The sequence below is a fragment of the Carassius auratus genome, chromosome 20, assembly GCF_003368295.1.
Source record: "Carassius auratus strain Wakin chromosome 20, ASM336829v1, whole genome shotgun sequence".
NCBI lineage: Eukaryota > Metazoa > Chordata > Actinopteri > Cypriniformes > Cyprinidae > Carassius > Carassius auratus.
Genome location: NC_039262.1, coordinates 11,870,624 through 11,893,682, shown reverse-complemented (window position 1 = coordinate 11,893,682; position 23,059 = coordinate 11,870,624). Strand labels below are relative to the sequence as shown.

General features: G+C 36.5%; 1 protein-coding gene and 1 pseudogene across 2 annotated transcripts in view; both read right to left on the bottom strand.

Annotated features, from left to right (window-relative positions):
- Positions 1 to 14,309, bottom strand: part of LOC113120935 (GDP-mannose 4,6 dehydratase) — a 64,853-nt gene extending 50,544 nt beyond the window's left edge. The window contains exons 1-5 of one of the 2 annotated variants that reach the window (XM_026291088.1): positions 14,100 to 14,309; positions 7,504 to 7,548; positions 4,648 to 4,735; positions 4,532 to 4,552; positions 3,680 to 3,789 (exon numbers count right to left, since the gene is read on the bottom strand). In XM_026291088.1, coding sequence (XP_026146873.1) covers positions 3,680 to 3,789; positions 4,532 to 4,552; positions 4,648 to 4,735; positions 7,504 to 7,548; positions 14,100 to 14,183 — 348 coding nt within the window. In that variant the 5' untranslated portion in view covers positions 14,184 to 14,309. The remainder of the gene's footprint in view (positions 1 to 3,679; positions 3,790 to 4,531; positions 4,553 to 4,647; positions 4,736 to 7,503; positions 7,549 to 14,099) is intronic. The other variant, XM_026291089.1, reaches the window with a different exon arrangement.
- Positions 14,310 to 15,457: 1,148 nt separating this feature from the next.
- LOC113037928 (myosin light chain kinase 3-like) overlaps positions 15,458 to 23,059 on the bottom strand; it is a 37,546-nt pseudogene continuing 29,944 nt past the window's right edge.

Here is a 23,059-nt window from a genome sequence, read left to right as displayed (position 1 = left end):
CGTGATCGCACGCTGACATTGACCCGACATGGTTTACAGCTTTTCTTTTACTGTTCCTGTCATCCCCAAACAACACACTGGAAACAAGGTCCTGACACGACAGTCGGAACAGTGCACATTCACATGTAAACAGATGCCTTTATCTCTCTATTGTGTTTGCACACATGGACCTCCTGAAGCTGGTATATCCCACCTGAATAATTCAGTACTTGTATTATTGTTATTAACTTACATTTCATGCTATTCTGCATGTCTAACAGGTGCTACCCTGCAAGTTTTCCATTTGAATATTTTTTACATTTTAAATTAATTATTAGATTTAAAGATATTATTCAAGCACATTAAGGCAGAATCGTTAGTACAAACTTCTTTTGAAACGATACAATTGCCTTTCAAAGGTTTGGGGTCAGTAAGACTGTTTTAATGTTTTTGAAAGCAAGGCTGCGTTTATTTGATAAAAAAATACAGCAAAAACAGTAATACTGTGAATTATTACTACAATAAATAACAGTTTTCTATCGAAATAGATTTTAAAGTATACCTTATTCCTGTGATGGCAAACCTGACTCTTCCAGTTTTCAGCGTCACATGATCCTTCAGAAATCATTGTAATATGCTAATTTGCTGCTCGTGAAAAATTCTCTATTATTAACATTAAAAACAGTTGTGCTGCTTAATACCTTTGAATAGAAAGTCTAAAGAACAGCATTTAATAAAAGTATTAAAGAACAATTTAACATGATAAACGTCTTTGATTTCTATTTATCAATCTAATTTATTGAAAATATTTAAGCTTTCTTTAAATAAACAATTATATACACACTGTGTATGTTTGTACTAAATACTGTGCTTTTATAAAATGTGAAAAAAATTCACTGCCATAATTTTCCTTTAAATTCAGATAAGTTAAATTGCATATATTTTATTACAACATTGAATGTAAAAAAGTTAAATGTTAAAAGTGTAAAATAAAAAGGAAAAGGATAAAGGCAGGAATGGTTTGCCGAACTTTACATATGCATATGTATATATACACACACACACACACACACACACACACATATATATATATATATATATATATATATATATATATATATATACATACACACACACGCACACACACACACATATATATATATATATATATATATATATATATATATATATATATATATATACACACACACACACACACACACACACACACACACACACACACACACACACACACACCTACACGCATACATTCCCATTTTAATTGGTCATAATTACAGAGAGTGACTGAGATCTTAGAAGAAAATCAAATGTTCAAACATTGTTATGCAACATTAGACCTGAACACCCCACGACTTTATTTCAACTCAATCACAGTTCATTACAGTCTTTATGCTTGTCGTCCTTCTGTCATTTATCCATCTGATTTATTTGAATAACTTATAAACAAGACTATAAATGCTCACAGACAAAGACAGAATGTGCATGGAGGAAAAAAAGCCCATCACTTTCTTCCTGAAACATTCCTTTAAGCACAAACAAATATCCTAAAAAACCACCAAGCGGTGCTCTCAAACAAAATAGCACTTTGCTGACCCCTGTGTGTAAAAACTGGAAATCGAGCATGTGTGTGTGTGTGTGTGTTTTCTCTGCCACTCTTTCTGCCATATCCAAACAAAGTGCGGTAAGTAAAAAATGTAAACTACAATCAGAGAGTAACAGTGATCTACCACTTCATTACTGCGGGCACTGATTGAACAACTATCTTTAATGAACACTCCTGGCAAACGCACACACTTACAAGCCTCAACTGATGGTGTAATAAAATCAAGCTTGTTTATTTTTCCACATAGCAATCCTGATTGCGGTTGTCGTAGTATAACAGCAATCTTTAAATATGAACTATACTCTCCCTTAGTCCTATGTCTATTCTTAAAGCACCTTTTTTTCCACTGAAGAGCCACAGTAGTACAAAACTCATTGTGACAGTGAACATCCTGCCGTTATCCGTCATCACAGCAGATGATCCTCCTGATGGGACACCCAGAACACCTCCCATTCAGTATAATGGATGCCAGTGTTTTGCAGTGAGTTTCCACCTGAATTATTTAGTTCCACATTACGGCAGCTGCTGTATTTAACAGTACGTTTTCAGCCTGCAGGTGCAGTCTGGATTTTTCCATCCTACTGACCAACCATTGAGGCTCATGAATCATTTAAGACAGACTATCACTCCAAAAAGTATTTGAACAGTCAAGCCATTTTCAAAATTGCGTGAATATATTGCCATTATATAAAAACAAATCTAACCAAGTCACATTTGTTTTAAAGAAATATAACAAAAAAAAAGTGTCAATTCTCAAAAAGCACTATTTGTACTAATACATAATACAATGACATTGATACATTTTAAATATGATTTGAGCATCCCTAAAGAAGCCACTGCAGTTATCAAACACAAATGGTTAATAAATAGTTTAAGAATAACTTAAAGAGCTGTTCACACAAGAAGCGTATTTGTGTTTAAAAATGAGAGATGCAGCGAGTGGAATTAAAAAAAAATAAAAAAAAAAAAAAGCACAGTCTAAAGAAGGATTTAACAAAAAGAGTGTTAGGTCATGTGTGATATACTACAAGCAAAAACACATTCTGTGCAAATGACTCCTTAGTATCCTTTTGATTGAGCTTGACAGCAGGAAATCAAAACTGACTCGATTCACTTTCTTAATAAAAATGTCTCTGGCCTTATTGTGGATGATTCATCAGTGCATGTTGTTCTATGAAAGTTTCCATGATCTCTCGTCAGATGCAGTAACTTTTCCTGCTTCCAAAATTACTTTCATTTTTCTTACGTAACAAATGCCACATGAGTGGGGTCAAATAATATTAACCAACAATATTACGCCACGCAATGGAAGATAAATGGTTTGCGAAAAAAAACACTTTTCAAGGAATATTTCACCCAAAAACTAAACTTCAGTCACTGTTTGTACCAAATCGCCATGACTTTACGGAAGATGGTGAGTAAACGGTGGCGGAATTTCTTTATTTGGATGAACAAATCTTTTAATTCCCGGTCAGTATAATTATTCCAGAGAACTTGTTTTATGGACCATTCATTTGTTGTTTTTACAGCAAAAGACATGACACTGAGGTTTCTCTCTGGTTTTTCCTGTGACTGAACTCATGAGTAGCTGAAGGAGACCATATCAACAGAAAAGTCTCATTCGTATCCCTCTGAATTATCTCGTCCCTATTCTGGTTTTGATCTTCTTATTCCGTCATCTCCTCTCTCTCACTTTAACTGCTGTTTGTGCTTGTTTCCCATAAATTACCCGGCGGAGCACCCACACAGCAGTTCACACACATCCATGATGGCCAACTCTCTGACTAACATCCCCCTGACCTCATCCCAGATGACTAGACATTAGGGGTGTGGGTAAAGGAACGATGAGTGAAAGAAAGTCTTCTGTATTTGGTTAAGAGTTTTTTCTTTCCAAAGTCTTACTTGGATGGGGCCATTTGTTCACCTCTCAGACACCGAGAAAGAAACCTTAGTCATTATGAAACAGTTTGTGTCTGTCCAGGAGGAGGGTTTGAGAGTCGACAGACAAAGAGCATCTGTGTGGTTGAGAAATACAGAGAAAGGAAGCAAGAGGTTGGGAGGAGGAGAAAGTTGTACCTTGACGTGAGACTGTGCTCCAAGGTTGTAGATTTCAGTGGGTTTAACTTCATTGATAATCTTTACCAAGCACGTGCTGTCAGTCAGGTCTCCGTAGTGCAACTTCATGTCTATAAGGCACAGAATAAAAGACATAAACATTCCTCCTAAATGTGACCGAGCAATCTGAAAAGTTTGAAGTTTAAACATTTTTTCCTCCACATCGGCTCAAGTTTAAAGATTGCCACCTAAGCGAAAATAACCAGAGACCCGAAACAAAGAGGTCATGAGGTCTGAAATTTTTATTAAATTGTTTACTGAGCACAAAAAAGCTGCCCATCACCAGATTAGCTGGAGAGGAATAAGAGAGAAATAACTGGAGAATCCATATCTAGATTTTTGTGCAAAACTTTTTTACATTTTGCTTTCAAAGCCAGATACAGACTGAAAGACCTACAGTATTTGAATTGCAAATGTTTTATACAGGTTGACTATTAAGTGACTTTACTTAAAACTAATCATTTCGGGGAGTGAATTCTGTCGTAGAACACTTTTGGCACTCCCATAAATAGGCAAACTCTTGTTTGTACAAAACAGGATTAAGCACTTAAAAGGAGAGTGACAACCATATTTAACTGCACTGTGTAAATGACATTCCCTGTAGGAATAAAAATAGAAAACCTCTGTCTTCTCTGTGATAAACTGCAGCCCAAATGCATGAGTTTTATCACAGAGGAACCATACCAATGATTTTCTCAGACTTCGTCCCAAAAGAAATAATTACAATCCAAATATTGCTGAAGAATGTTTAGATAGCAACCGTAAAGGAAAGTACCTTAAAAATTACTTAAAAATACTGAATTAACAACTTACAACACCCAGTGGATCCAATGCCTGGTGATATTTTACACAGGTTAGAAGACATTCATGCATTTACAAACATCATAAAACATGCATATCACAATCAGGTGCGTTTGTGTGAAACTCACTTCCTTCTGTGTGTGTTTGAGGGTTATGATAAAGGTGCTCAATCCGGCCCGTGTTAAAAGAACTGGACCTGCGGAGTATACCATGAACCTGCCCAAAACAACAACAAAAACATTCCAGTCTTTTAAGCAGACAGGATTTTAAACTGAATTTACGTACAGTACTGTTCAAAGGTTTGGGATCAATAAGGTTTTTTTAGCAGCAGTAGTAGCAGTAGTAGTAGTAGTAGTAGTATATATTTATCTAATGCCATGTCAGCATCTAAGGTTATTTTCATGGCAAAAACAATTTAAAAAGATACAAGTATAACAAATACAATAAAAAACAGCAAACATACAAAGTTATATTGCACAAGATTTTTACACTAACATATGATAAAAATGTTAAAACTTTTGCTGCCATAATTATATTAAACTCTTTAAGTGAGTTTGCTTTATAAAAGAGTTTTCCACATACACTAAAAGGTGGACAGTCCAATAAAATATGTTTGACAGAAAGGGGAATCTCACAGAACATGCATTGAGTAGGATCTTCACCTTTGAGCAAAAATGCATGAGTCAGTCTTGTATGATCTACTGTATGCGACATCTGGTAAATACCACTTGATAAAATCTGTTTGAAATTTCCAGATGCATTTCAAGTAATTTATTATTTGTACATGTATCCCACTCTTCTTGCCACTTATTTAATATGTAACGATTAATAATAGGTCGGATCTCTAAGGGAGGAATATGACATGTGTTTACTTCCTGATTAAAAGCCTTCTTTGCAGCTGGATCAGCTCGCTCACTTCCTGAAAGAGCAACGTGTCCTGGAACCCAGCAAAAATAATACTATAGATTTGATTCTGTAGATGGTCTACTTTGGTTGAAAATATAATCTATCAAAGGATGATCAGTTATAATGAGTCCATTACTTGAAGGCATGATTTAGAGTCCGCAAAAATGATAAAAATGCTTTTGCTGAACATTTTCAACATATTCCAAAGCTAATAGCAAAGCTGTGAAAACTGAACACTGTTGAAATATGAATTCCATAATGTTCACTGTAAAAAGTTATTGGGATTTTAACAGTAAGAGATTGTAAAAATGCTACAGTAAAAATCTGTCAACTGGTTAACGGTTAGTTTCCATACTATATTCGATGAATAAATGTAATTACATTTAAAGTTTATACTATAAATAAAATTTAAAAATTAAAAATACGTTTTTTGGAAGTAAAGTTAAAGTCATTGTATAATTAGCAGTGATAAACCGTAAATCGACACTCCCATAATTCCCTGCATGACACTCCACATTTGATGTTTTTTTTGTTGAAATAACATGTTTCTTAGTTTTTTCATTTCGGTTGTGTATAGTGTTGTCACGGTAACCAAAATTTCATTATTCGGTACCGATACCAGTGAAAATCCATGGTTCTCGGTACCAATTTCGTTACCCAAGCAAAACATAAACATATGCTAATTAAAAATAATAATAACTTTTTATCACTAAAAATAAAACCAATGCCATTTTTTATACTTATTTACAATTGTGTTTTACAGTTTCTCTGTAATATAATTATGAGAAACAGTAAACAAGTTTAATTTAAATTAAATTTGTTTTTTAATTAATGAAATTTAAACATTTTATTTTTTGGTAAATAAAGCGGATTTGCTATTAAAATTTAAAAAAAATGGAAGAAATAGTGTGATTTATTTCTTTAAAAAAAATAAAGTTTTATAATTTTTTCAACAGTGGTTGCAGTATCACACTACTAAATAATAGTAATATTCATAGCAAGATGCCTTTATGTAAAAATTTACTTTTATTTTGATGTGTTACCATGAATACCTTAAAATTTACACTGGTTTTACTCAAATGAAATGGTAAAATGCTTGTGAAGTGACTGACCGAGTACTCGGTACCACCGGTACTTAAAGAAACCTGGTACCATGACATTTTCATTTTTTAGTACCTACTAGGTACCGAAGTACCGGGTCTTTTGACAACACTAGTTGTGTACATCAGGATTTAATCTTACATCTAATGTTCTTAAATGAATGTTTATTGCATTAATTCAGTATCATGTGTGTCACCATGATGTGGATTAGTGTTTTGTGTGAATGACACAGTGCACCTTTTATATAAACAAGCATTGCCCTCCTCAGCTCGTATAAAAGCCATTTGTGATGAGCTTTAGTTCATCATGTGATTTTCTCACCACCACTAGTTTTTGGAGGTTATCACTGCGTTACAATGGTTCAAAACAGATAGTAGTACTTCAATATGTCTGTTTATTAACATTAAATAAGTTAATGAAATATATGTATTTCATTTTGAATTTAAGTCAAGTCGTAAAACCTAAAATGTTGCTAGCATATTTTGGGTGAAGTGAAGTTGACAGTGAAGTTCTGGCAACCACAATTTATGAAATATTTGACCCTGAATGTCACAGATTTTTTTTTTTTTTTTTTAACAGTGTTGCTGTCCTAAAGTATTTATTGAGAAATGATATTATTGATCAAGTTTACATTGAACTGATCAAACATGACAGCAAGGATATTTAAAATGTTACTTTTTAAATAAAAGCTGTTCTTTTGAATTACTGAAAAGAATCCTGAAAAAATGCCTAAAATGTTACTTTAAAATGTAAAGTATTTAAAAACATAAAAATAATTTACCCAAACCTCTGAACAGTCAAATATTTATTTATATATTAAACCTTTAAAGATCCAACCCATTTAAATGAAATCTTATGAACATATGACTTTCATATTTGATCATTAACAGACAGGGAGATATTTGCATCAGATCAATGTGAAGATGATTTCAGATGGGTTTGTAGCATGTCTTTAAGGGTTACATTGGCTTACCCACCTCATAACCTTTAGCCAGCAGAAACTCAGCCAGGTAGGACCCATCCTAAAACCACAAAGACGTAGAATTATTTTGGGTTTTGAGAAACATGCACACACATTTACGGCAAGCATTACCCAAGAGAGTATTCAACACAATGACCATTTCTTTCAAAATTTCATGAGCCAGTCCGCCACGAATACACCGCCTACATTATACAAATACATGTTTTTGCACACGTACACACACGGCGCTTGTGTCGAAACTCACCCTTGTGTCTTTCCAAAGCTCTATGACTTTATTTCTTTCAAGCAACACAACTATTTTTGCCCCAGTGGATCCAATTATATGGACAAAAAAGACTATTTTCTTTTGTGTTTAACAGAAGAGAGCAAGTCAAACAAGTTTAGAATGACATGAGGCCGGGTATATGATGACAGAATTGTCATTTTTGGGCGAGCTATCCCTTTAACAGCAGAGAACTAAAAATCCCCTTACTAAAAAGAACTCCAAACATAGTCTGCAAAGAATGCAAAGTCGACAAGACAGCTAACAAATAAGTAAGGAGTGCCTATGGGCTACAACACACACCATAAGCCAGTGTAATACAAGTTTACGAATCACCTGAGCACATCACACACACAGACAAAAGAGTATAAATCGAGCAAACAAGGCCAATGTTTAAGTCAGTGAAAGCCTGACAGCTCAGTTTAAGTCTCTGAATCCACCTGCCGTAAACTAAAGACACGTTTTAACAAGACATAAGATATAAACAACTTTCGAGTCGCTTTCATTCTTATTCTCGTCTCCTTCTCATTCTCCCTTTTTCCCCTCTCATACTTCCCAACCGCACATTCTAGAACTTTGGAACATTCCGCCCCGGCCATGGCATTCCGCCCCCTACTTCCTGCTGGGGTGATATAGGCACAGTCCCAAAGACCTTTGGGAAAAAAATGAGAAGCTCCAGCAGCCGTGTATGTGCCTGTATATAAGAATATATATATCGGCATAGGAAAAGATGTGCTTAAAGATACATTACCATTTCCTTTTCAAACCGTTCGTTGGCCATTTACATAAAACCCTGCTCAATGTCTGACCACCTGAGGCTCTCTCTGTGAATATGTGTGTGTGTGACACAACCAGTGCCAACTACAGCGCGGACTCATAACCCTGATAAAAAGCAGCTTATCGTCACACTGAGACTGTTGGGAAACGTTGCCTGTTTCCCGCAGATTATGTTCATAGACAGGAAACCTAGACGGACACGACATTCCAACCAGTCTGCGCATACGCACACACTGGCCTACCTTCAGCCACCAATCACTTTCAGTCTGAATTATAAAATCTTTAAAATAAATCACTTTTTAATTCCTAATCATCTCTTATTTTGAGTCAAACCACATGTGCGAAACATCTCAGAAATACTGACTAATTTGGAAAAACTTTCCACTGCAATTACAATCACCCTTGTGCACCACATAAAGATAAATCTATAGGCCTTTAGACCTCTGCACGAGACACAGGCTGATTGCTAATGGCAAACTGTGGATGCATTTGTGCTGAGAAGCCAGAATGGTTAAGGAAAGAATGAAAGCGAGTCAAATAAGTCTCTCCGTCTGTGACGTATTATCTCTGTTTGTGTACGTACTGCGTGTTGACTGTGTGAAAATAGATCACTTACATTTGCCTTTGCCCGCTGTAAAGCGGTCTTTCTCAGTTTACCAACTCAAAGCACACATCCAAACAAACTGCTGTGTGTTCCTTTATTAACCACAAGTGGGCGCAACAACTTCAGCTTAATTATCTGCACACGTCAACAAAATACACACAATTAAAGCGTTATACTATTCATTTTGGCTATGGCAACTGCCTTTGAAATATGCTGTAATGTAAATTGAGTCCAGTAATGGTTTTATAGTGATAAGCCTACACCAAATTATAATCATTTAATAATAATCATCAATTAATAAATATTTAAACTGCTTCCATACATCAGATAGTGTTTGTTTATTTACTTTCATCTTTCTGAAATAAAATGATTGCCAAACATTTGCCATCAACTTATGATGATATAAGCATAAAACTCCAACAATAACCGGGAAAATGAGCTATAATCTACTATTTTCTAAATATGTTCCCTTCAATGTGTTGCAATTGTTGCATTGCTAACTTGCCTTAACACACCTGCCTCTAATAGTATGGCTATTAGAGCTTGTTGGCTGGTTCTGGTGTGTTTAAATGGGGTTGAAGCTAAACTCTTCAGGACACCGGCCCTCTTGGACTTAGTTTGGGCACCCCGTATCTAGACGATGTGTGTCATTCGAGCGCCCTCTTCTGTTCATCAAACAAACTGCATGCTTCCTTTTTTACTACGTTGCAGTCCTGTTCCAATTGCGCTCTGCCACGTTAAAGCTTTATCATAAGAATCCTCCCAAAAATCCTCTCAGCACATACACCCAGGCAAACTTTATACGCTGCAAGCTGGTCTTTCCAGTTAAACTAAAGAGTTCAAAGGAATCTAAATAATTGTAGTGCATGCCCAACTTGGCATCTAATGTTACACATTGAACCACGTCAGCGTTCTGATGCAATTCAATGCATGTCAATTAACGTTTCTAGCTTCTTCTTTTTTTCTCTTATGACTTCGCATTTACCTCACTGACAAAATAAATCTAAATAAAGTGTAAAAATATCATCTCATGCACACCAACACAGATGGAAAGCGATTATATAAGGGATTACAAAATTAATACAAAATAATTAAAGAGGCTGAAAGGTATGTTTCAATCCCAGCCTGCCAACATCACAACAACTGACAATTAAAGGCAAGGCACTTTAAAGATTCCATGGAATCAATACAGTGGGAGAGGCTCTGTACACACACACACTATCTAAAACAAACATATTTACACAAGCTGATATTCCCTCATGCTGTATCTGGAGCAGAATATCATTTTCATTCATAAGAGTGTGTTTGTAATATATGAAAAGAAAAAGCCAACGAAACTTTTCTGTAGACAACCAGTTTCTCCTTTTGCATTCATACAATTCATTCAATCATATCTTCTTTCATATAGTTTCTCTCAGCAGGCTGCCTTCAGTAATGTTTTCACACACAACTTAAAGGGGTCTTACTATGCAGTTTGACTTTTTCTTCTTTAGTTAGTCTGTAATGTTGCTGTTTGAGCGTGAAAAAAAAGATCTGCAAAGTTACAAAGCTCAAAGTCCACTTCAAAAGGAGATAAATCACTTTTCAAAAATCTCAACGAACAACTCGTTTGGACTACAACGCATATTTTCTGGGATTTGTGATATCACAAATATCAACGAATGGGACGAGACCTGGTTGAGCTGCACTAGAGAAGACACCAAGTGTTATAACTATGTCAGAGACATGCTAGCTTTGTGGTTACAATCCCCCAGGTGTAAAACTTGATTTTGACACAATATTTACGCCGAAGCTTGCAGGGGGCTATGGACAGGGGCATGACATTTCCCGACCAGGTGCCGAGTGCTGCCAATCACAACACACACAGGCCCAGCTAACCAATCACAGCACATTTCCTATTTCAGAAGGCAGGCCTTCATTTAAAACAGTTCATGCCAGACTGGGGGAGAGAGATATTCTAACAATGTAAAATATGTTAAAAACGATGTGTTTTTCGAACCACCTTGTATGAGAGCCTGTTCTAGTAAACCCCATTACAAAAACAAGTTAAAAGTTGTAAAAGAGCATAATAGGAGGTCTTTAATAAGTAATTAATATGTATAGTAATAGGTAATAGGCTTATGCACAGTTAGAATATCATGGCCAACTGTTTAGCAACAAATAATCAATAAAATGAACTCTGCTTGCCTCATTTGGGGAAGTCGTGGCCTAATGGTTAGAGGGTTGGACTCCCAATCGAAGGGTTGTGGGTTCTAGTATCGGGCCGGACAGAATTGTAGGTGGGGGGAGTGCATGAACAGTTCTCTCTCCACCTTCAATACCATGACTTAGGTGCCCTTGAGCAAGGCATTGAACCCCCAACTGCTCCCCGGGCGCCGCAGCATAAATGGCTGCCCACTGCTCCGGGTGTGTGCTCACAGTGTGTGTGTGTTCACTGCTCTGTGTGTGTGCATTTCGGATGGGTTAAATGCAGAGCACAAATTCTGAGTATGGGTCACCATTCTTGGCTGAATGTCACTTCACTTTCACTTTCATTAACTATTTAAGTGTTTTGTCACAGGAAAAAAAACTATGTGACTGATTTCTTTTTGTGCTGAATTGTGGTGTAAAACACTTTAATTGGAGTGGAGAATAAATATACAATTTTTAAACATTTAAATCTTACTATTATGGTCCAGAAAATCTGACCAGGACAAAATGGATGGCACATTCAGCAATATATATATATATATATATATATATATATATATATATATATATATATATATATATATATACACACATACATATATATACACACACACAGTGTGTACGGAAAGTATTCAGACCCCCTTAAATTTTTCACTCTGTTATATTGCAGCCATTTTTTTTCTCATTAATGTACACACAACATCCCATATTGACGGAAAACACAGAATTGTTGACATTTTTGCAGATTTATTAAAAAAGAAAAACTGAAATATCACATGGTCGTAAGTTTTCCTTTTTCACATCTGGATTTGGGGATCCTCTGCCATTCATCTTTCCCTCAATTGCAACCAGTCGTCCTGTCCCTGCAGCTCAAAAACACCCCACAGTATGATGCTGCCATCACCATGCTTCACTGCTGGGACTGTACTAGACAGGTGATGAGCAGTCAGTGCCTGGTTTTCTCCACACATACAGCTTAGAATTAAGGCCAAAAAGTTCTATCTTGGTCTCATCAGACCAGCGAGTCCTTCAGGTGTTTTTTAGCAAACTCCATAGGGGCTTTCATGTGTCTTTCACTGAGGAGAGGCTTCCGTCGGGCCACTCTCCCACCTCCCACTGCATCTCTGGAGCTCAGCCACAGTGATCTTTGGGTTCTTCTTTACCTCTCTCACCAAGGCTCTTCTCACCCGATAGCTCAGTTTGGCCAGACAGCCAGCTCTAGGAAGGGTTCTGGTCATCCCAAACGCCTTCCATTTAAGGATTATGGAGACCACTGTGCTCTTAGGAACCTTAAGTGCAACAGAAATATTTCTGGAACCTTGGCCAGATCTGTGCCTTGCCGCAGTTCTGTCTCTTCAGGCAGTTCTTCTGACCTCATGATACTCATTTGCTCTAACATGCACTGTGAGCTGTAAGGTCTTATATAGACGGGTGTGTGGCTTTCCTAATCAGGTCAAATCAGTATAATCAAACACAACTGGACTCAAATGAAGGTGTAGAACCATCTCAAGGATGATCAGAAGAAATAAACAGCACCTGAGTTAAATATATGAGTGTCACAGCAAAGGGTCTGAATACTTAGGCCCATGTGATATTTCAGTTTTTCTTTTTTAATAAATCTGCAAAAATGTCAACAATTCTGTGTTTTTCTGTCAATATGGGTTGTTGTGTGTAAGTAAATGAGGAAAAAATGAACTTGAATGATTTTAGCAAATGGCGGCAATATAACAAATAGTGAAAAATTTAAGGGGGTCTGAATACTTTCCATACCCTCTGTATATATATATACATATGTGTGTGTGTGTGTGTGTGTGTGTGTGTGTGTCACATAGCAAGACAAGGCCGTTACTTAAAACACATCACATACATGTGCAGAGCGAAACCTAGAAACCTGAATACCAAGTATCATGGTCTGAATGACTAGATACACACCCATGTCTGTAACATTCTCAAGCACTCTAAACTTACAAAAGACATGTAAAACGTTTCACAACAGACTAGAAATGAAAGTTATGCCATTTTGTCTGCTTCCTTATTTCAACAGTTTAAACTTTCTCTATCCAGCAAACTGGAAAACAACATCCCGCTACCAGCTTATATCCTCAAACAACTTTTGAGAGGATGTGTCACATGTGTGTCCTGTTACACAGTTCACAGTGATTCACAATGAGAAGGTCCCAGGTGTGGCGATGACAGCCAACAATGAAAGGACTCACGTGAGACTCTCCTGTTTGTCACCAGGTCTGTAGTGCTTTACAGACACAACAGGGCACACCGGACAAAGTCATCCCACTATACTATGCACCTTGTACTTGCTTAGTTGACAGTTCCTTATAAGTCCGGAAATGACCACGTGAGAAAAACAAAAAAACGTATGGCCTATCTATATAAAAAAATTATTTTACAGGGACAAATAATTGTATTTTAGCAAAAACTACTGTCGTCATGGTTACCAAAAACCACCAAGCAAGTGAGTAAAGGTGTCAAGGACAAAACTGGATGAAATTGTCTCATAAAAGTCTGTCATCATTTCCTCACTCTCTTGTACGGGACTGACAGCCTCAGTCACTATTCGCGGCATCTCTTTTCCGTTAAAAACAATGAATTGTGACTCAGGCTATCATTCTGCTTGACATAGCCATTTGTTTTCCACAGAGCAAAGAAGGTCAAACTCGCTTGAAACAGATTTAAGGAGATTAAACATGACAGACTTTTGATTTCTAAGTCTCCGTATATATCATCGCGTATGTTGAGTTACCTGACCGGTTATGCCTGTAATGATGGCCACTTTCCTTTTCGTCTCGCCGGTGGCTGCCGCCGCTGCTGCTGCACACTGAGCCATTCTCTGGAGCTGGTTTCTGTTCGGAGTGTGTAGGGCAGGTCTGGATGCACTATGCGCGATCGTTTGTCATGAACGGATGCAAACACATCCGAAACTCCAGCTGCTTGAATGACACATTCAGGAACCTGCACTCAGCAGCCAATCACAGAGCTCAGCGCCAGTGACGTGAGCACCACAGAATAAAGAGGAGAGGAATCCCGTTGGCTTGGGCTGTAAATGTGTCACAGCGCCCACTAAAGGAATCAAGATTCAGGAGGAATTAAACAAAACGCTGTTTAGGTTCTCACTTTATTATTATCTAATAATAATTTGTACAATTATATAATATGTCTACATTATATAATAAATCCTAGGCCTAAATCACTGCTGTTAAATTGCTTCAACTAGTCTAGGATGTTTTTCTGGTCTTTGCTGGTATCTCTCAGCGTTGGCGTCTATAGGCCATGCCTTGTGTATTATAGGGAATAATATTCAGAAAAAAAAACAAGCCTTGTGCATTATAGGGAATAGTATTCTGAATATTTCACAGTTGGTTTGATACCATTAGCTCTAACAGTGTGAGAGTTTATTTAATTTGATTGGGTACAGTACATAGAACAAATGAAAAGATGTGGTTTTAGTACTCTATATAAACACAATAAAGGAATAATCTGAAATACTAAGCCTTGTGTATTAGGGAATAATATTCTGAATATTTTACAGTTGTGTTCATACCGTTTTCTCAAACAGTGTCAGAGTTTAATTAATTTATGTGGGTATAGTATATAAAACAAATGAAAAATATGGATTCAGTAAAAATAATAAAGGCATTTTTTTAAAGGCAAAAACTAACTGCTTAATTAATTGAATTAAAAAAATAATTTTAATTTTTTTATATATATATTTTTTCCACTAGAAATTAAGCCTTGTGCAATGTATATTTATGTCTATCTGAGTCAGTTTGGGATCAAAATATAACAGCCACAAAGACTTTAATTGGCATAAATACAGTTTATAAAATAATTGAAAATGTAACTTTCAGTGCATATTCCAGTGCATGAGGCAAAGAGGTTCGCATACTTGAGCTAAGGAAGCAGGGTTGTAAACAGTACAATTTTGTACAGTAAACAGGTAGATGTGTGTGTGAGATCATGAAGACTTGTATTGTGTTTTTAAGGGTAACATCGTTCTTACATGATTGATTTTGCCACAGCCGTAGATATATGTGTGTGTGTGTGTGTGTGTGTATTGTTCCGAGAGGAGATAGAAAGAACAAACAAGACAATCAAATGTTTGTTCAAAATATATTTTATTTTAGATAATATTTAAAGTTCCAAAGCAGGTACACCACAACAATATATATTTCAAATGATGTAGAAGTACTAATAGTACTGATTTTAGTTTATGTAGCTATTATATTTCAGCTTTCCTCAATCCAGTCATGGCATATAAAGAAACTGAAATCAAAACAAAAAAATAAATAAATCTCTTATTAATGTATAATGTTTAACTTGTTATTAATGTTTTGTCATTTTTCCTTAGAAGCTTATGTGTCTAAAAACACTACTTTGTTAGCCATCAGCTGACGTACAATATATTTCACTCCATTTATATTTTGTGAAAGCATTTCAAGTAAACATTAAAAAAGGTGATCAATCTTTATATAGAGAACCACACAAAAACACACAATACATTGGTAGGTAGTGTTCTGTTTTTTTCTTTTTTTTTTTACGTTTGCCTTCATGGAAGGTGAGATGTCTACTACAAAGAGAGGGTAGTGAGCAAGACCGAAAACAGCTAGTGTCCCAGTCTCAAATTTCCAACTTAAAATTTTTTTTTGAAAACCAAAATACAATGAAGTGTGAGATCAGCGGCATTACCTAAACATTTTGCACAATACATTTGCTCTATGAGAAACCCTCTATGACATTCTAAAAGACAGTATTGAATAAAATGCTGTAAGTGAAAGTTGTATTTGGGTCATGGTTATTTGTATCAGATAACAGTAGCTACATGCACACATACAAACTCCAAACTCTTTAGACTTCCTAAAAATCAGCAGAAATGACATAACATTCACAAATGATAGATTATTTGCAGGATTTTGACATTAAGGGTGCTAGAGTTTCAAGTGTAAAATACAGTACTGTTTCCTGTGTGAATTCTAATGCCTTCACAGACATGAGAATGAAATGTTATAAACCAGGCAGTGACATACAGAAAATTACCATAAGACTCAATATATTTGTGCGTATAGAGTATGAATGATGATTTCTGTTGCACTCTTAGTCATTCACATGCTTCCTCCAGTCATGGCATATAATAAAGTGCACATACAAGACCAACTCACTGTAGAATTAAACTGTATGTAGTAATTTTTCATAAGACGACGGCCACCAGACAGTTAAAACCCACCTAAACCAGGACTGGAGCACAGTGCAAGTTTGTCATAGAGCCATAAATGGTTAACATTTTACAAAATAGTGAAATATTATTGTCCCACAAGTGGAGAGCTGTACTTTTAATGTGTTGTATGCTGTTTTAACTTAAGCTTGAGGTAAGTCGGTAATAGACAATGTACAGTTTAATATTTAAATAGATGTTGTGTAGTTGTTCAGGTACAACAGTATTGGTCCAGTGTGTTACCAAGGCATCAGGAGAGCCGAATATCTCTTCTGTAGAAAACATTAAATTAAGGATATGACAACTGAATGTTTATTGCTTTTTTAACATTTAAAGGGACAGCCCACCAAACACAAAATTAAATTCTGTCATCATTTACTCGTCCTCATTATGACTTCCTTTCTCCTAAAGAACACAAAAGAAGAGATTCTAAAGAATGTCGAAATACAAAAAAACTGGGTGGGACAGGAAACTGTTATCAGATACTGTTATCTTCTTTTGTGTTCTGAAGTAGAAAGGCATACAGGATCAGAACGATGTGAGCGCGAGTAAACAATGACAGAATTGTAATTTTTAGGTGAACTATCCACAGATATTTCAGGTTATGCATCTTACCTGTTTATCCCTCTGGAGGAGGGCCATGAGAAGAGTGACACTTGTTTTTCTGTGAGAGAAACAGGTTCATTAGTTTTGTATATATATTATTTTATTTGCATTATTTCACTGCTGCACTCATTTAGCCATAAATTTGAAGCTGTTATTAACCTTATGGTGTAGACGGTAGTGAAGCGCTCGGTCTGAAAGCCATGGGTGTTTCAGGGACTGGGATGCACTCATTCTCCAACTGCACAAAAATAAAATCCATTAAAACACAAACACCCAGTTAATTTGTCAGAATTAAAAATACAGGAACACACAAACCTTTTGCTCTTCACAAGCAGGCGTGAGATGAAATCTTTGGCCTCCTCCGAGATGTCGGCAAACTCTGCTTCTTCAAAACTCCACTGACACGCCAGGATGTTATTTAGGGTCTCATTATCATCCTCACCCAGGAACGGAGACAAGCCACTGAGCCTACACACGCAAACACAAGTACGCTTTACAAATCTCTCCTTTTGTATTATATGATTGTTCATTGATGTCTATGGACTCACAGCATGTACGTGATGACACCTAAACTCCACATATCAGTTGGGAATGAGACAAATTCATAGTTGATAACTTCAGGAGCCAGGAACTCGGGTGTGCCAAAGTTCACCCTCAACTTTTCCCTGGGTTTATATCTGAAAGGAAAATGAAGAACAAAGTGGCGTGATAAAAGCAGTAGATCCATGACACAGTGTAAACACAGAAACAAATACTAACCTTCTTGCAAGCCCAAAGTCAATTATCTTCACCTTGTTTGTTTGTCGACTGACACAGAGAATGTTTTCAGGCTGGTGACAGAGTAAACACAGGCATTTCAAACTTCTTGTTCTTTTTTATGCAGCTGATACAATTCTATTAACAAGAATGTGTTCGGTACCTTTAGGTCAAGGTGTAATATGTACATCTTGTGCATGTACTGAAGGCCTTCACTGATCTGTCTGATGAACAGCACTGTGTCCAACTCGGTCAGCTTGTAGTTCTCATCTATGATCCGGTCAAACAGCTCTCCACCATCAACACTAGGGGGTAGCGAGGGTACACAAATACACACAGAAACAAAGCATGAATAAGATTCAGTTAGTGAGAGTGAATGTCTGTGTGTGAAATGTGTTTTTCGATGTAACTTACTACTCCATCACTAGAATGATTTCATGTCGAGATTCAAAGGCGGCATAGAGCTGGATCAGATTGGCATGATTCAACTGGTTCATCACTTCAATCTCACACTTTACTACCTCCTGACAACACAAAAATCAGTGAATCGTTACAATACATTTATAATTTTAAAGCAGTGGTTCACGGACCAGTGTGAATATTAACTGAAAACGAACTAAACTAAATTAAAACTAACCAAAATGTTGAAAACAAATAACATTATAAAAATACAATCTAAATATTAGAAGAATAAAAAAACTAAAAAATAAGGAAATTACTAAAACTGAAATGCAAAAAAAAAAAAAATTATAAGCACATTGCTAAAACTTAAATTAAAATTAAAACTGATAATACAAAAATAAAGGATGAATCAAAACATTAAACAACACAAAAAAATATCACTGTTGTGGGTCACCAAGTGGTCCATATTTGAATTGGATGATTTAAAAAACAACAATAATGATGTCTTAAAACAGCCACAGCCATTTACCTTCTCCTTCTGACTCCTGGCTTTAATGATCCTTGGCTGCTAATATCAGGCCGGAAGATTTCTCTTCACATTTGTGCACCATGCCAAAGCGTCCTCTAAAGACAAAAACAAAAAACAAATTTAAATTTCAAAGTTTGGAATCTTTAAATTCCCACGTTCTTTTTAATACCGCAAAGGAAATGTACTGTAATCTCCTCTTGTCTCTAGGTATTTACTTTCACTAAGGGGCTAAAAATATTCAGCATGTCTTATTACTCTCTCAGTGTCTTTCCCCATCCCATCCACACACACCTGTCTGTCACTTTTCATGCCCTTGTGTATCATGTGTCCTGTAAGCTCTTAAAATGCCAGCAATCTTGTGTTTAATGGGTTAAATGGGTTTAAAGACACAGGTATCTTTCCTTAAAAGTGCCTTTGATGTAAACAAATCTAATATATATGATGCAACACTAATACTAACTCACCCTCCAAGTACTTCCTCTTTATTGATAGTGTAGTAACTTGCAATCTGGTGGGTCTTGGTTGTCACTAGACGGTGCTCAAATGGTGCAGGTGGAGGAGGGGAAGAATCTGTAGAAAAGATAGCAAATGTAATTACAAAAAGGGAAATAGATTCGCAGTTATTCTTAGACTTATTTTCTTACCAATGACATATTCATCAGTTCCTGGCTCTGCATCTTTCCTCTCCTCTTCTGTCCCCTCGTCTGGTGTATCTGGGTCCCGCCTCTGCAGCTTCAAGTCCTGCTTCCTCTGCCTCCTTCAATTCCTTCTCCTCCTCCTCCAGCGCCTCCTCCACTCGGCTTTTTTAAGTTCATCTTCAGTCAATTCTCGTCAGTAACATGTCTCTTAGGGCTGAAAGTCATTTCCAGATTTCTCCTCACAGCTACATGAATATATAAATTAAAAGAGAGGCAATATGAAATATATTTTATCTTAGTATCTTATTTTATTTTCAAATACAATACATTATAATAATCCATCATTTTTTTGAATATTGTTGTATTTTGAAATTTTGAGCACCACTTCAAATCAGCATATTAGAATGATTTCTGCACATTTAGCTTTGCCATCATAGGAATACATGACATTTTAAAATATATTCAAACAGAAAAGTTCAATTGTAATAATAGTACACACAAGATTACTGTTTTTACTGTATTTTGATCAAATAAACACAGCCTTTGTGAGAATCAGATTTTAAAAAATCATTTTTAAAATATAAAAATGTCTTACAGTCCCAAAACGTTTAGTAGTAGCATATTAACTATTTCTTTTAACCAAATTCGCATCTGAATATCCAGGACATACCTTTCTGGTGTGACTGTAATGCTTTCATCTGTCTGGCCAGATGAGTTCAGCGCAGCTAGTTGGCTTTCTTCAGATAACAATAAAGCCTCGTCTTCTTTTGACCTTTCATCTTCCTCCTTTTTATCCTCCTCTTTTATCTGTAATAATTCAGCAACAATTTCTTGCTCTCTTGCTTCTTCTTCCACTGCATCCTGTTGTTTGTCATCTTTTCGTTCCCTATGTTTCTCTCCTTCTTGCTCTTCTTCAATAAGATCCAGATGTGCAGCTGCGCTGACTGCTGTCTCTGCCATGCATTGAGAAAGCTGATTGTTCTGTTTGTTGAGCTTCTGCACTTCTTCAAATCCAGCATTGACTAAGTCTTCAAAAGGAGGGGAAAGAAATTAGCACAAAAGAACAAAGAATCTTAAACATTATTAATCAGTTTATTTACAGATTTTCAATGTGACCTCTGCTTTTAAACTCGTGTTTCTTTTCTTCCTCACCTGATGCATCCAGTTGTTTTTTTTCTTCTGGGTTTTAAACCTTTTTGGTACACTTTAGATTTCTCCTTCCCATCCTTTTCTCTAAACTAGAGAGAGAGAAAGAAATAACAGCACAATAGGACATTTATTAGAAGGACAAAGGTAAACAGTAAGTATCTATCTATATGGTCACAAGTGAAGTGTCATAATACAGATTCTAACCAGTGTAAAAAAACAAAATGATCATTTATTAACAATCTTTTAAGTAAAAACACCTGCTTCAGTGACAAGTACGCATTCAAATGCTCTGAGCTGCTAATGCGCAATGAACCTGATATTTCTGATCACACACATCATCTGCTATGAGCTGAATGTACAGCTGTGTCTTGAGTGCTACTGAGAATCACTCATCATGTCATCGGTCAATCTGTTTCCTAAATGCCTCAAGCCAATGACAAGGACAATGAACCTGGCAACCCATGTTCTAGAAAAGCCCTGGTGGAAATGCAGCACAGCTAGACAACAAAAATAAGTGCGGAAAATAGAGAAAGAAACATGCTATCCAACTATTTTGGATAAAGAACAAACTTCACACACCATAAAAAGCAAATGTGAAAAATTCTTGGGTAAGATAAACAGACAAACAAAAATGTTACAAAAATGGAATATTTTCATTACAGAAGTCCACCTTTGAACAACAATAACTCATTCATTAGGTCATCTGCTTCACAGATGTTAACTAATGCTAATTTTGCACATAATTGTTTGTATACTGAGAAAAAGTGTCTTTGTTAATGTTATTTGGCTCATTCGTTCACTGTAGTTTGTACTTGTTCACAAATGAGTAATTTCAAACAAAGAACTGGTGCATAAAAACATCTAAACTTACCCTGCCGCTGGATTTTGAGTGTGTTTTTTTCAAGAGATCTGCCAATTTTGAGTGTTTCAACACTTCGGCAACAAAATTGACAACCTGCTGAATGCCGCTGACCAGTCGCTCCAAAGCATCAAGTCGCTGATCCTGTGTTTCCTCCTTCTCTCGTACAGTTTCTATCACAACACGCACATCACACAACATCTGCTCAATAATTCGTCCACTGCAGCTGTGCCTTGATCTTGACCGATGGTATCTAGTCTTTTCAGAGACGCTTCCTGCAGGGCGAGGAGTTTGTCCATCTTATCACTCAGATCATTGACTTGTCCTTCAATAATGTACAAGAGAAGAGGACGAGGAGGATTTCGATGAAGGCTCACCAGAAATCGATGAAGATGGATGTTTGTTTTGAGGTAGAAAGCGAAGCTCCTTTTGCTGTTGCTCTTCCACCATTCGAGTCGTTTCTGAGGATGAGTGGTTTGGGGTCATAAACCGAGCAAGAGACTTCACAAGATTAGAGCTCATGATGACACTAAAACAAGTTCAAACAAATAGAAGTTTAGCTTATTTTCTTCACGTCCTCTTGAAAATGCTTCCAAACCTACAGTTCATTTGTTCCCCGTCTCATTCCCTTGCTTTCTCTCTGTATGGTGTCTTCAGCTTCAAAACCGATGCTTTTTATAGGGGTAAGCATGCTTCTTCTATTGGCCGGCGTGTGAGTGGTCAATGCACTGTTGCTGTTATCTTCTGGAGGAGGTCTGTGGTGTGGTGTGCGATTAGAGTTGTGAATCCTGGACCAGTGTGAAGACATTGAAACCAGAGTGAGTGCAAGAAAAGAGCCGATGGATTCAAAGAGCGACGTATCGACAGCACCGACAGATCTTTTCAGTGCAAAGACTGTTAAACCAGTAGATTTCTCCTGATCGACTGAAAAACAACACCCCAGATAAAGGGACTGTGTTTCACATGTTACTGTACAGAACTCTGACCCCTTTTCTAGCTAGAGAAATGCAATGAGCCACAATGAACCAAGTGCAAATGTGTGATTGAACAAGAGCAGGTGCGCACAGCTGAGTCTATTGAAAAAACGGGCACAGAATAGTTGTTTGGGACATTGAAATGGCTCAGGACTTCTATTTTCAACCGGGTTCCACTGTCTTGAAATTCAGCAAAAGCTCTATATGAGCCTGAATTTGAACTGTATGAGAAAAATGCTTTTGACTTCTAGAGTATGTTTTAGAAGCAAAGACTATTTGTCTGTCTGATAGGAAATTTCATGTGTGTTATTTGCTGTTTTTGTTGTTTTTTTTTTTGTAGTTGTGAGGTTTACGAGCAATTTCTGAGTGGAAACTCAGCTGTTCAACGTCAATTTTTCTCTTTAATAAAAAGAAAACACGTAGATGGAAGTTTAAATGTTTGCTGTGATGTTTGTTCCCACAGTAATGAGAAAATACATAATATTATATCAAGGAATATTAAAACCAAAGATGATTTCCAAAGATCTAAAAAGTCCTAGAAATTATAACAGTTTTTGCACAGAGATACCATCCACAGCCAC